Source organism: Heptranchias perlo, chromosome 1 (genome assembly GCF_035084215.1).
Source record: "Heptranchias perlo isolate sHepPer1 chromosome 1, sHepPer1.hap1, whole genome shotgun sequence".
NCBI classification, from domain to species: domain Eukaryota; kingdom Metazoa; phylum Chordata; class Chondrichthyes; order Hexanchiformes; family Hexanchidae; genus Heptranchias; species Heptranchias perlo.
In genome coordinates, this window is record NC_090325.1 from 27,777,315 (window position 1) to 27,792,716 (window position 15,402).

At 46.3% G+C, this 15,402-nt stretch overlaps 1 protein-coding gene across 1 annotated transcript in view; it reads right to left on the reverse strand.

Annotated features, from left to right (window-relative positions):
* Window positions 1-4,511: 4,511 nt before the first annotated feature.
* Window positions 4,512-15,402, reverse strand: part of LOC137324445 (uncharacterized) — a 44,627-nt gene continuing 33,736 nt past the window's right edge. Inside the window, exon 2 of the mRNA XM_067988769.1 lies at window positions 4,512-7,212. Coding sequence (XP_067844870.1) covers window positions 4,808-5,953 — 1,146 coding nt within the window. The 5' untranslated portion in view covers window positions 5,954-7,212 and the 3' untranslated portion in view covers window positions 4,512-4,807. The remainder of the gene's footprint in view (window positions 7,213-15,402) is intronic.

Genomic DNA, 15,402 nt, shown 5'->3' on the forward strand with positions numbered 1-15,402 from the left:
AAAACCATAATAGATCTAGGTGTTATTCCTTTATCATTCAATCTCAGCCCCAAAATCTTTACTGCCTTGAAACAAACTCCATTATTCCCCTTTTGCCTTGCACCATCATCACTTTTGTCAATCCCCCCACCCTCTCCCCACTTTCCCCTGACTCTGTAGTTGCTTAAAATCTCTAACATCGTCCAGTTCTGTTGAAAGGTCATTGACCTAAAACGTTGGGGTAAATTTTAACATATCGGCCGGATCTCAGCAGGGGGTGGACCAATATGCACCTGGGAAACCCGAAAAGATTTTTTGTGCGTTTTCTCGAGCAATCGCGACTCAATTGAAGGCCCTTAACATGACTTCCAGGTATCGCATCTCCAAGCTGCACAGTGGGTGCACTGTGCACCCGAATGACATGCTGCGAGCTGGAGTATTTAAAGGGACATTGCAACCATGAATTGAGGTTATCAATGATTGACCTGTTGCACACCTCAGGATGCTCATCGCAACATCACTTCTGCGATGATTCTTAATATTGCCGAATGTTCTCTTCCAGGGCCCTCAAGGAGTGCTGAAGAGGCACACGACATGGACGAGGGTGATTCCTCAGAGGAGCTCCACGCCTCTGAGGGCGCACCATCACATCATAGCGAGCCATGCACCAGCACATTACTCACAGCTCGGTGGGTCCTATTAGCCAAATAGTTGGGTTGTCACTTGGTGATTTACCACTCACAAGTGAGCACGAGCAGACGCTGATGGCAGGGACAGCTGTGGAGAGTCCATGTCAGTGGGCACACTCCTCTCCAAGCTCTGCTCAGCTGGACGCAGATGCTGATCCCCGAGGGCCATCCTTGAAAGAAGAATGATCGAGGTACTGATGCACCTTTGCGAGGTACTGGAAGACATGCCAAGCACACACTCCACAATAGCGGAGAGGCTGGAGGAGTCCACCTCCAGCATTATTGGAACAGTGGTGCAGGTAAGTGTGGGAATGTCTGCATTGGAGAGAATGGCAGCTCCCATTGAGCTTCAAGCACAACTCTCAAATGAGTCTATTCAGACCCTGACAATGGCTGTGCAGACTCTGGATGTCAGCATGTTTGCTGCCTTAACCGGGCAGACAGATACTTTAGCCTAGGCCTTAGAACGCATCACAGATCTGCTACAAGCTGTTGTCCATCAGGGTGGTAGGAGTGATGTGGCCCTAGCCCAGGAGAAGGGTGATGGCGAAAGGGGACATGGAAATGGGGACTCCACTCAAAGCGCTCCCACGTCTCACCCGTTGCCCCCTCCCTGAACCGGTTCCCGCAATGCTGCCTCCTCTCTCGATGGCCCTGCACCGGTACAGGTGGAGCAGCCTTTGGCAGGGCCTTCATGGGCTCCCAAACCCAGAGGGCTTAGGCCGAAAGCATCTCAGTCAGGGCAGGGACCTGAGCAATCTACCACTACCTCTGCTGAAGCCACAAGGGGTGTACTACGTAGAAGTAGTAGGAAGAGGAAGGTGAAGATTTTGTGATCACCAAAGATATGCACAAGGGTGTGTAACACAATGTCATGTTTTTCATTTCTCTTTTTTTTAACATTCACAATAAATGTCACGCTCGTCACCACCACTGCCACATCTTGTCCAATCTTGAGTCCGTTTCGTCAAAGCGCCCTTGCATGTCCCTCATCATGACCGGCAAAACTTGTTGCCACCCATTGGCCAAGTTTACAATTGGTGTATGCGTGGTTGTAGAACTGTTTGTGCAAACGGAGGGGTAGTGGGGGCAGGGGCGATGGTGTTGATGGTCATTCCAGGTGGTCAGAGTACTTCACTATCTTCAGTTTGCAGATCTCCCTGTGAGAATCTATCAAGTATGAGTGACTCCCTGGCATGATGAGCAGCCAGGTGTGCCGCTGCTCTGCCGATGGGTTGCACATCGTAATCCTCCTCCTCCTCCTTGTCTTCTTCAGCGTCGATGGCAGGTGCAGATGCTTCATGAGCACATGGGACCTCATCCACCGGTAACCCTTGTAGGGGGTGGTGGTGTGTGTCAGCTTCACCTCTGACTTCTGAGCGGTCCGAACCGCTCCCACTCCCTGGGTTCGAGACCTTGGACTTATTTGGGGGTTGTGACAAAGTGCAGCAGATAACTGGTTTTGGTGCAAGAAAAAAACTGGGTTTATTGAAGTCACAAATGAACTTATAACATTAGGATTACACTGAGATTATACAGACCTACAAAGTACATTTAGTTAAGAATGGGGAACACACGGCATAACGAGGGAAAATCACGCTACTAATCCCCTTACCCTTGTCCCACCCCCAAAACCTAACTAAATTGAACTAGGAGAGGTCAGGCATCATGCTCACCAACCAGGGTTCCTTGACAGTTCAAAATCCAGCCAGGTAAGCCGGTTGCAGTTTTGGGGTACGCTCTTTGTGTCCTCTGGGGCCTGCCGTCCCCACGTGGTCCTGGTCTGTGGAATCTGCAAAGGTTCTTCAGTTGGGTGGAGTCCGCTGATGCGGTAAGGCACGGTTGTGGGTGGTCGATCTTCGTGGAGGGCTGCGGTTGCGGCCTTGTCTTCGGTTGAGCCTGCCACGCCGTGCCCCTCTCCGTGATGTTGCCTGTGGGCCTGCAAACCTCCAGATCTCCTTCCTCCGCTTGGCTCAGCTACCTCTCCCTGCTTAAACTCTGCTTCAACCGCTTAACACCTGCTTACAACCTCTGCCTGGTGCAGGGGTGTTGGACCCCCTCCGTGCTTGGATATGAATGCAACTGAATTCTTACCTGTGTCCGCTTCTGAACACTACACCTAAAGGGGAATGCATGTTTTGGGTCTTAGATAGGTAAACTACAGGGGAAGGTTGGCTCTCGAGGATCGAGAATTTTGCTCACCTTTTACCAGTATGATACTTGAAGCAAGGTTAAAGTATCATAGGGGGGAGTGTAAGATTCTCAAAATTCACAGATCCCCTAAAACTTGGAGAAAAACCCTCAAGAAATTCACCTTTTCCCTGAGTATGGAAAACTTTGGCCATTGACCAAAATCCTAAGATGGAAGGATAGGTGAGAGGTCACCAGACGAATTCAACAACACACACAGTGGAATGTGGGAGAATTACTGCTTCAGACATGTCTCTGTTTTAATGCAAAACCTACAGCAGGTGATCAACACTCACTGCCATTGAAAGAGGCAACTGCTCCAGACATGGTGAGGCCATGTCTTTGTTTTAAAGCAAAACCGATCAACACCTAGGACGTTGGATACAAAAGGAAGCCTTGTGTGACAAGCTCTAAAAATCGGAATTAACAATGACCCATCGGGAGAAGCAATTGCAACATGATGAGGGACCATCAAAAAGCCATCAAAGATTCTTCAGGACTTTGTAAGAACTGTTTAAACAGACATGAAGGTTTTTTTTTTAAAGTGACGAAAACCATTGTAAGAGAGGGATATAGAAGTGGAAACTCGAAACCTCTCTCGCTCTCTCTCTCTCTGGCTCTTGCTTGCGCTGGTGTTCTGCTTCTCTTGTTCTGCCTGTCTCTGGAAGGAAGAGCAGCTTCTTGCGAACAACAAGGCGAGGGGGCAACAGGAAAGCAGTTCGACAGGGAAGGTCAGCAGCTCTAGAAGCAGGCCAACACACAAGAAGAAACTAGAGCAACAGTCCCAGTGACCATCAGACACCTCGCGGCAACAAGGGCCTTACGAAACAACCAACCGAATATTGCCACCAACCAACCGGGTAATATTGGGTCACCGCGACCAAAGAAAACCAACTCGGGAGAAAACCGAAGACCCGCAAAGTTTCCACTTTACAATCTATTTCTGACTTACCTCTGGGTGAATTACTGTCAAGGATTCGTTTGGTGAGCATTATCTCTGGCCCTTTAGAGTCCAACTTAGCTAGTACAGTGGGATTGGGAGGGGTAAGGTATCTTTCTACTGTAATTTCCCTCATGTGTACCGAAGTGTTCCCCATTTTATTAGAGTGTTAAGATTGTTGTGTTGTATTTTCTCTCTTGAATAAAGGTCAAAGTTTCTTGCACCAAAACCAGTTGTCTGCTGCACTTTGTCACAACCCCCAAATAAGTCCAAGGTCTAGAACCCAGGGAGTGGGAGCAATTCGAACCACTCAGAAGTCAGAGGCAAAGCTGACACACACCACCACCCCCTACACCCTCTCTGTTGAGCGATGTTGTGCAGGACACAACACACCGCTATTATTCTACACACCATCGCCGGCGAGTACTGAAGGGATCCCCCAGATCAATCCAGGCACCTGAAGCGCATCTTGAGCATTCCTACAGCTTGTTCAGTGACAGACCTGGTGGTGATGTGACTGTCATTGTACCACAGCTGTGCCTCATTGGTGGCGTTTCTCACAGGTGTCATGAGCCACATCTGCAGGGGGTATCCCTTGTCTCCAAGGAGTCAGCCCTTAAGTCTGTCTTGTGAGTGGAAGAGGGCCGGGATGTTGGATTCATGCAAATTGAAGGAATCATGTAAGGAATCTTACAACACCAGGTTATAGTCCAACAATTTTATTTTAAAATCACAAGCTTTCAGAGATTATCTCCTTCGTCAGGTGAGTGCGTGAATGAGAGGTTCTCAAATCGCATATCTTATATTAGGCTGGGGCACCATCACACCAATCAAAGGTGTCGTTGGTGTTCAGACAGGTTAGCCACGGAAAACAGTGGGTCCCAGTATACTGAATACACAATGGGTCAAATTACACAGACAGAGAGAAAGAGACCCCAAAGGCAGAAAGAGAGAGAGAGAATTTCCAGTTGTATTAAAAACAGATAACTTTGTTTTCCTGCTGGTGGGGTTACGTGTAGCGTGACATGAACCCAAGATCCCGGTTGAGGCCGTCCTCATGGGTGCGGAACTTGGCTATCAATTTCTGCTCGACGATTTTGCGTTGTCGTGTGTCTCGAAGGCCGCCTTGGAGAACGCTTACCCGAAGATCGGTGGCTGAATATCCTTGACTGCTGAAGTGTTCCCCGACTGGGAGGGAACCCTCCTGTCTGGCAATTGTTGCGTGGTGTCCGTTCATCCGTTGTCGCAGTGTCTGCATGGTCTCGCCAATGTACCATGCTCCGGGGCATCCTTTCCTGCAACGTATGAGGTAGACAACGTTGGCCGAGTCACAGGAGTATGAACCATGTACCTGGTGGGTGGTGTCCTCTCGTGTGATGGTGGTATCTGTGTCGATGATCTGGCATGTCTTGCAGAGGTTGCTGTGGCAGGGTTGTGTGGTGTCGTGGACGCTGTTCTCCTGAAAGCTGGGTAATTTGCTGCGAACGATGGTCTGTTTGAGGTTGGGTGGCTGTTTGAAGGCGAGGAGTGGAGGCGTGGGGATGGCCTTAGCGAGGTGTTCGTCGTCATCGATGACATGTTGAAGGCTGCGGAGAACATGCCGCAGTTTCTCCGCTCCGGGGAAGTACTGGACAACGAAGGGTACTCTGTTGGTTGCGTCCCATGTTTGTCTTCTGAGGAGGTCTATGCGATTCTTCGCTGTGGCCCATCGGAACTGTCGATCGACAAGTCGAGCGTCATATCCCGTTCTTACGAGGGCGTCTTTCAGCGTCTGTAGGTGTCCATCGCGTTCCTCCTCGTCTGAGCAGATCCTGTGTATTCGTAGGGCCTGTCCATAAGGGATGGCCTCTTTGACATGGTTAGGGTGGAAGCTGGAAAAGTGGAGCATCGTGAGGTTGTCCATGGGCTTGCGGTAGAGTGAGGTGCTTAGGTGCCCGTCTTTGATGGAGATTTGTGTGTCCAAGAAAGAAACTGATTCTGAGGAGTAGTTCATGGTGAGTTTGATGGTGGGATGGAACTTGTTGATGTTATCGTGTAGTCTCTTCAGTGATTCTTCGCCGTGGGTCCATAGGAAGAAAATGTCGTCGATGTATCTGGTGTATAGCATTGGTTGGAGGTCCTGTGCAGTGAAGAAGTCGTGCTCAAACTTGTGCATGAAAATGTTGGCGTATTGGGGTGCGAATTCATGGCAGCTGCCAGGGAATCTGGCACACACCTGCCGAAACCTTTTCCAGTGGTTGCAATCCTGCTGCGCATTGATGGAATGATAGCCCTTTCAGTTGATGAACAGTCCTGCCTCATGTGCAGGTCCTCAGATTGCTATGTGTGTGCAATCAATTGCACCCTGTACCTGTGGGAAGCCAGTCAGAGAGTGGAAACCCACTGCCCTCTCAGTCTGGCTGATGTCGTCGATGGGGAATTTAACGTAGTCGGATGCCCTGGCAAACAAGCCATCTGTGACCTGTCGTATACACTTATGTACAGCCGACTGAGAGATCCTGGTGATGTCACCAATGGCGCCCTGGAAGGATCCAGAGGTGAAGAAATTGAGGGCAGTGGTGACTTTAACTGCAATGGGCAATGGGTGGCCACCAGGCCCATCCGGGAGCAGCTCTGCATGAAGGAGCAGGCAGATGTCTGCGACCAACTGGCGACTCAATCTGAGCCTTCGTAGGCACTGCTCCTCAGAGAGGTCCAGGAAGCTCAGCCTCTGTCTGTAGACCCCCTCACGTGAGTAGTGCTTCCTGCGACCTCGGCCTCTCTGTTGGTCCCCTCTCTGCTCTTCTGCAGGTCCTTGTGGCGCACCTCTGTCTTGTGGAGCTGCAACTCCCAGAACAGCACGCCGTGCCTGCCGCAGATGGTGATGTGCCTCCTCCTCAGGTGTACTGCTGAATAAATCCATTGCAGCCCCCATCCTGATGGTGTCAGTTTGAGGGGGTCCAAAATGTAGGTTAATATGTCTGAACATAAGAATTCTGAGTGTGAACAAAGAAATCTCAGTCTAAACACAAAGAACTCCCAGCCAAAGGTTTGTCTGAGAGAACTGATTGCCCTGCTGCAATAACTCACTTTTTCTTCACGTCTCAATCACTGGTTTAAAGGTCCAAATGTGTGCTGGCTGCAACTCACCTCCGTTTCCATGGTGTGTTTCAGAGGTCACGGGAGACACGTTCAAAAGCAGTTAAAATGGCTTGTGTAGTTCAAACCACAAAAAATTACATCCTTAAATAGTTTAAATAACTTAATTGGCCCTTTAAATATCGTCCCGCCAGCACAGAAGTGTCTTGTCATGATGCTCCAGTCATCATGAGTGTGGGACAGGCTTGTTAGAGCAGCTGGTCTTTTCTTGCCCATCATTTGCGTATGTTCGCATGTTGGTGGCAGGTTTCATGGTGGATTGTGACAGACGGCCTTCTGCAAAAAATTGCAAAACTGATCAACATTAATATTGAACCATGTGATTTAACCAGCAGCGATGCCTGGATTTATTTCACTGCATGTCATGGCTAAATATCACACCGTACAGCACAGTATGTCACACCCCATATATATATTACAGTACAGTATATCACATCCTTTATCTATATATATTACAGTACGATGCATCACACCCTATATTACAGCAGAGTATATTACACCCTATATCTATATATATGACAGTACAGTATACCACACTCTATACATATATATTACAGTAGTGTATCACAGCCTATATCTATATCTGTTACAGTAAAGAATATCACACCCTATATAACACTACAGTATGTCTCACCCCATATATATATAACAATATGGCATATCATAGCCTCCATCTGTATATATTGTCACACAGTATATCACACCCAATATATATTACAGTACAGTATATCACACCCTTTATGTTACAGTACAGTATATCACACCCTATATATATAACTACAGTATGTCACACCCTGAAGATTACAGTATAGTATATCATACCCTTTATCTATAATACAGTAGATACCACCCTATATCTATATATTACAGTACAGTGTATCACGTCATTTTTCTATATATATTACAGTACAGTATATCACACCCTGCACTTATATATTACAGTGCAGTATATCACACCCTATATCTGTATATATGAGAGTACAGTATATCACAATCTATTCCTAAATATTACATTACAGTGCAAACACAAATTCTAATTACAAAGAAACGCCTTCAGCAGACACGTTACAGTCTTGTTACTGGAGCAAACACCTGTGGCACATCATAAATCCATCACTCATAATGTAGGTCAGTGTGAAGTAAAACATTGAATGGAGTCCTGAATGATACTCAATCTTGCAGTTTGTGCGCCAAAACTTGCCCATATAATCATTGGTCACATTGACATGTGTAACACTGAGCTTAATGAATTTTTCTATTGAATTCCTTAATGTCAGCCCTGTCAGTATGCAGTGTGGTCTGGATCCATTCCACCTACTGCCTGATATGAAACATAAAAGGGGCTGTTTTAATGTTGCCCAGCGGAAACCGGGCAGGCATTACGCATTGCCCATGGGATGTCCCACACCGATCATGCAGGCTGTAATTTGAACCTGCTCTTCTGAGCAGGCAAGAGGGACACCCACCAGAAGACAGTGGGGGTCTTTAAATATGCAGATCGCGCTCTGATGATGCCACCAAGGCCGGATTGCTATTTTAACCGTGGGCCTGAATGGGGAAGTGGTTGTGGCTTTCTCACCTGGTCAAGCTAGTGGGAAGCGGAGTCGGGGCCTGAAGAGGCCCCAAAAGGTAAGTCTTCTCATTTTTCTTTTTATTTTAACTTTCCTTGTGGGGTCAGAAGGAGTAGGACTCATCTGCCTGGCCCCACATAGAAAGTTGAGGCCCCCCAATGCCCCAGTTTTACCCCCTTCTCCCCCCCCCCCCACATCCCACCCCCCATCAACTTACCTGAGTGCAGTGGACAGTTCCTTCAATTCCCTGACAGTGGCCTCCTGCCAGCCGACATTGCGCTCCCACCCATCGGCCAGCTGTCGCTTCCCACCGACTTCGGGCGGGAAACTGACTGGGAGCACGCAGATCAGGCCCAGGAGTTAAAATCTCCCGAGCCTCACATTGCTGAGGTTAGGACAGTTCACTCCCTGCCTCAGCTCTCCCTCCGCCCGATTCCCACTCGGAGTTAAAATCGAGGCTAAAGAGTGACTGAGGCAAGAATAACGTATTTTTGGAACTTTTATTTGATCTACTGCATGTCGTCTCTCCTGATTAATTGTTAAATGATAAGATTGTGTAGATCCCGACATCTACTCTGATGGTAGGATTTTAATATCCAGTTGGGGCCTTGCTGCAGGAATCATGTTGTAGCTATGCAGAGGACGTGTGTATGTGGCAGATACACTGGTGCGTGTGATGGGACGCTGCTGGGATCACTCCTCTGATAAGTCTAAGGTCTACAGGCCATGGGACTTTGAAATCCAATTGTGCAGGTTCGTTGTGAGGATGTCAGTGCCAGGACTTGAAGTCATCACATTGCCCTCCTTTGTTGCTCTCATTACAGGTGCCCCTATCTATTGTCATAGCAAGTCCATATTATTATTATTATTATTACAAGGTGCCAATATCACCATGTCAATATGAAATTCACAGGCAAAAGATGGCTGGAGAGGCAGAGAATATAGGTTTGCTTTGCTAAGTTTAAGAACATAATTTTTAGGGAAAGGAAAAAGGCTTAGAAATGCGTTCCCTTTTTGATAGGACAACCCTAAATGCCCACTTTCTCACCATATCTCTCAATCTCTTCTCTCTCCAGAAATGCACCTAACTGCCTTTTGAACTCACTTAGATAGCCCATTCGATTGGTAATGGTCACTGTTCTTTATTGTTCTTTGCTAGGAAAGTTTCACCTGACTTCTCTTCTTACTTCAAACCTCTGAATTTTCCAAACCTTTATAACCTGGTCTTTAAACCCTTCACGTGAAAAACAATCTGTAGGATCAGCTTTGTCAATTCTCTTCATGCATCGGGAATTTCCTCGGGGCTTTCTCTGGCTCCGCCGACGCACCTTTGGCGGAGGTTCGGCAGAAACCTGGTCGGCGCCACGCAAACGGGGTTTCCACCGAAGATGTGGTGGCGGAGCGGGATAAGTCCCGAGGAAATTCCTGGTGTATCTCTCCAACGGATTTCATCAGGTCAATTCGAAGTCTTTCCTCTTTTCCAAAGAAAACAAGCTCGATGTCCTTAACCTTTTCCGATCAGTATAATCCCTGATACCCAGAATCATCCTTGTTGCTCACCTCTGCACAGTTTCAAGAGCAGTAATATTCTTCCATGGGCCAGAACTGCACGCAGTACTCCAGATGGGGAGTTGCTGTAGAGCGGAATGCGTTCAATATTCACAAAAGAGCAGATTTGGCAGTGCAAAAGGGGTAATAGTCTGGGTGGAATTTCCCAGGCCACTGAGCACTGATTTACTGTTTTGGCAGTGACAAGGAGATGGACTTTGAACTTAGCCACTGTAAGGCTTCAGTGGAGCTTTGAGTGCTTCAAGTTATTAAGTAACATGCGTATTTAAGTAATTTCCCTAATTTTTGAATTTTTTTTTAATGAAAACAAATAAACAACATCCTGGAGTAAAAGGCCTCAGTTCCAAAAAGCATGAATTAATCTCTGTTTGTGATTTGGCCTGGCCTTTTTACAGTTCTAATGCGAGCACTGAACTAACTCCCGTACACTGCTTTCAGCAATTTCCATTATTTTCAATGGGAACTCAATGACCACTTTTGGGACCTCCACGTGTCCTGTATATTAAAGAGATACAGTGATCAAGAACGTCTCTTGTGTACAAACAGTACCCAATTCAGAAGATGGAAACACCAAGCTCGACATTCATTTATTAAAAAATTCTCTATTTTCTGGTAGTTTCAAGTTGATGATTTAAACCAAAAGGAAAAAAAAACCTTTGAAAAACAACCAGGGACGTTTTATTTTATAGTTTAATTTACATCCCTGCTACCATTGCTGACAAACAGTTTGCTTTGTGTTCAGGGATTTCTGACTTGCAAACCTGAAATTCTGAGGTCTTTGTCCTTTTAAGGGCATATCGCAACCTGAAGAAAGGATAGATTTTCCGCAATTCGAAACAAAACTCGTAACTTAATACTTCCCAATTTCAAATTCCCAGGGCTGGCCCTAATTAAATATTTAGTGCAAACTCACACCAATATTGGGCCAGATACTGGAAGCTCACTAAAGGGGGCAGACGATTTGTGTAAGAGAGTAGCTCTTAAAGGGCTGCTGGGAAAAAGTTAAAGGGATATAAGCACTTAAAGGTAAATGGATGCATGTAGCGCAAAAAAGATATTTTGGCCTTTACAAAGACAGTAAGTATATCAGATGTACTTTTGGGGGCAAAAAGAGTATTTGGGGTACAAAAAGTAGCTGGCAAAATAAACGTGGAGGCAGCAAGTGGAACCCGTCAGCAAGTGGTGTAGCAAGGCAGCACCTTAATCCCCTGTTTGATGGCTGATGAAGTAAAGGTGCTACTGGATGAGGTGAGTGCAGTGAGAGGTCTCCTGTTTGGCACTTTCCTGAGCACAGCAGTGCAGCGTGCCTGACCAAAAGCGATAGCAAAAAAAGTTAATGGAGCAGGGTGACCTTGACTGCCATTGGCAATTCACTACACAGCAATGCCAACTGTTGCAGGCTGACCTGCAGACAACTCCTGGAACAGGGACAGCTCTTCCCGTAGCTGTGAAGATAACCACATCATTAAGCTTTTATGCTACCAAATCCTTCCAAGTGGGTGATATCTGCCAATTCAGCTAGTCTGATTTCCGTAGATCTACTAAGCAAGTGACAGATGCTGTGTTTGCAAAAAGTAACACCTTTGTCATTTTCAGTGCAAAATGGAGGCATCAGTTGGAGAAGACAAAGAACTTTCACTGAGTGGCAAGGATTTCCAAGAGTGCAGGGTGTAGTAGATGTCACCCCTTTGATCAGCCAACATTCCTCCTTGTCAGAATACTTTCCATTGCAGCATGCATGTAGTTTCCGTCAGTAGCATTGGTTCTGAGCATCCGTTTCATCATTTAATGTGTGATATCATTTATAGGAACATAGGAACATAGGAACAGGAGTAGGCCATTCAGCCCCTTGTGCCTGCTCCGCCATTTGATAAGATCATGGCTGATCTGTGATCTAACTCCATATACCTGCCTTTGGCCCATATCCCTTAATACCTTTGGTTGCCAAAAAGCTATCTATCTCAGATTTAAATTTAGCAATTGAGCTAGTATCAATTGCCGTTTGCAGAAGAGAGTTCCAAACTTCTACCACCCTTTGTGTGTAGAAATGTTTTCTAATCTCGCTCCTGGAAGGTCTGGCTCTAATTTTTAGACTGTGCCCCCTACTCCTAAAATCCCCAACCAGCGGAAATAGTTTCTCTGTATCCACCCTATCCGTTCCCCTTAATATCTTATAAACTTCGATCAGATCACCCCTTAACCTTCGAAACTCTAGAGAATACAACCCCAATTTATGCATAATATTTATGTGCCCTACAACTTTTTGGCGATAAAAGTCTGAAGAAAAGGGGGAAGATTGACTCCATGCTTAGCCAGATTCCTCCCTGAGGGTGCTGCAGCTCACGTTTTTGGTTTGTGCCATGCGTGCAGGGCCTCAATAGTAATAATGTGTGAAACGGTGGGCACACCTACCACTTGGCACTTCTCCTGGTACCAAACTGCTTCCTCATTTGCTCCCAGGTCCACCTCTGCTTTTAAAGGGGCTGCTCCAAAGAAGGCCACTCTTGTTTGCTGCACCAAGGAATTCAGGAACATAGGAACAGGAGTAGACCATTCAGCCCCTCGAGCCTGCTTCACCATTCAATCAGATCATGGCTGATCTGTACCTCAACTCCATTTACCCGCCACTGTTCCATATCCCTTGAAGCCCTTACCCAACAAAAATCTATCAATCTCAACCTTGTAAATTTCAATTGACCCAGCGTCCACAGCCTTTTGGGGGGACCTCCAAGGCACCATCGGTAAATGGTGCGTGCACATAACTTGCCAGGGAAAACTTACTGCAGAAACAGCAATCACTAGTTGCAGCAGAGGCAAATTTGGACCCAAAATTGCTCGGGGACGTTATCCCGGCAGTTACGTCAGGATCATGCCTGCTGGTGACCTCAGCCTTTGACCCTGCCCAAGTAGGCAGAGTTATTGGGAGGTCAACCTATTTGCATGGGTACAACATTAGGGGCACATCTCGGGTGCCTGCCTGCCTGCTCCGGGAGGTCAAAAAATATGGCTTTGGTGTCTGAGTTGAAGGAGTAAGTGGAAGGGGCCCCCTCCCAAAAACACTAGCCTGTGCCCCGAACGGCTCCATGCTAAGGGGGTTGTTTTGAATTGTGTCCTTACCTCCTTTGCAGGGGTCTAGGCTATGGACCAAGCCCTATCCCCCACACTCCGCCCCCCCCCCCCCCACCCCTAGTGGGGCTCACTTCTGCTCATCGGGAGGCCATTGCGCCAATTACACTTCTTCTCACTCAGCATAATGGCCTCCAGACTAATACTGGGTCCCTGGGAGGCATGAGGACAGGGGAAGCCCCAGTGAATAGGATCCCTGACCTCAATTCAACGGGCACAATTCTAAAAGGGGTTCAGGAACAGAGAGACCTGGGGATATACGTGCACAAATCATCGAAGGTGGCAGGGCAGGTTGAGAAAGTGGGTAAAAAAGCATATCGGACCCTGGGCTTTATAAATAGAGGCGTAGAGTACTATGATAGATTGGGAAGCTTCGTTAAAAGGCATGACAGTGGATAGGCAATGGCTAACATTTAAGGAACAAATGCATCAATTGCAACAATTATACATTCCTTTCCAGCGCAAAAAGAAAAAAGGAAAAGCGGCCCAACCATGGCTAACAAAAGAAATTAAGTTGCCAGAAAAAGCGGCAAGCCTGAGGATTGGGAGCAGTTTAGAATTCAGCAAAAAAGGACCAAGAGATTGATTAAGAGGTGAAAAATAGAGTATGAGAGTAAACTTGCAAGGAACATAAAAGTGGACTGTAAAAAATTCTACAAGTATGTAAAAAGAAAAAGATTAGTGAAGACAAATGTAAGTCCCTTACAGTCAGAAACAGGAGAATTTATAATGGGGAACAAGGAAATGGCAGAGCAATTAAACAAATACTTTGGTTCTGTCTTCACGGAAGAGGACACTAATAACTTCCCAAAAATGCTAGGGAACCAAGGGACTAGTGAGAAGGAGGAATTAAAGGAAATTAGTATTAGTAAAAAATAGTACTGGAGAAATTAATGGGACTGAAAGCTGATAAATCCCTAGGACCTGATAATCTGCATCCCAGAGGTAGCCATGGAAATAGTGGATGCATTAGTTGTCATCTTCCAAAATTCTATAGATTATGGAACAGTTCCTGCAGATTAGAGGGTGGCAAATGTAACCCCACTATTTTAAAAAAGGAGGGAAGAGAGAAAACAGGGAACTACAGATCAGTTAGCCTAACATCAGTAGTAGGGAAAATGCTAGAGTCTGTTATAAAGGATGTGATAACAGGACACTTAGAAAATATTAACGGGATTAGACAAAGTCAACATGGATTTATGAAATTGAAATCATGTTTCACAAACCTACTGGAGTTTTTTGAGGATGTAACTGGTAGAACAGATAAGGGAGTGGATGTGGTTTATTTGGATTTTCAGAAGGCCTTTGATAAAGTCCCACATAAGAGGTTAGTGTGCAAAATTAAAGCAGATGGGATTGGTGGTAATATACTGGCATGGATTGAAAATTGGTTAACAGACAGAAAACAGAGAGTAGGAATAAATGGGTCTTTTTCGGGGTGGCAGGCAGTGACTAGTGGGGTACCGCAGGGATCAGTGCTTGGGCCCCAGCTATTCACAATATATATCAATGATTTGGATGAGGGAACAAAATGTAATATTTCCAAGTTTGCTGAGGACACAAAACTAGGTGGGATCGTGAGTTGTGAGGAGGATGCAAAGAGGCTTCAAGGCAATTTAGACAAGTTGAGTGAGTGGGCAAATACATGCCAGATGCAGTATAATGTGGATAAATGTGAAGTTATGTGAAAACAAAAAGGCAGAGTATTATTTAAATGGTGATAGATTGGGGAATGTTGATGTACAAAGGGACCTGGGTGTCCTTGTACACCAGTCACTGAAAGCAAACATACAGGTGCAGCAAGCAGTTAGGGAGGCAAATGATATGTTGGCCTTCATTGCAAGATGATTTGAGTACAGGAGCAAGGATGTCTTAATGCAGTTATACAGAGCCCTGGTGAGAGTACACCTGGAGTATTGTGTGCAGTTTTGGTCTCCTTACCTAAGAAAGGATATACTTGTCGTAGAGTGGAGTGCAGCGAAAGTTCATCAGACTGATTCCTGGGATGGTGGGACTGTCGTATGAGGAGAGATTGGGTTGACTCGGCCTGTATTCACTCGAGTTTAGAAAAATGAAAGGGGATTATATCGAAACATACAAAATTCTGACAGGGCTTGACAGACTGGATGCAGGGAGGATGTTTCCCGTGGCTGGGGGATCCAGAACGAGGAGTCACAGTCTCAGGATATGGGGTAGGACA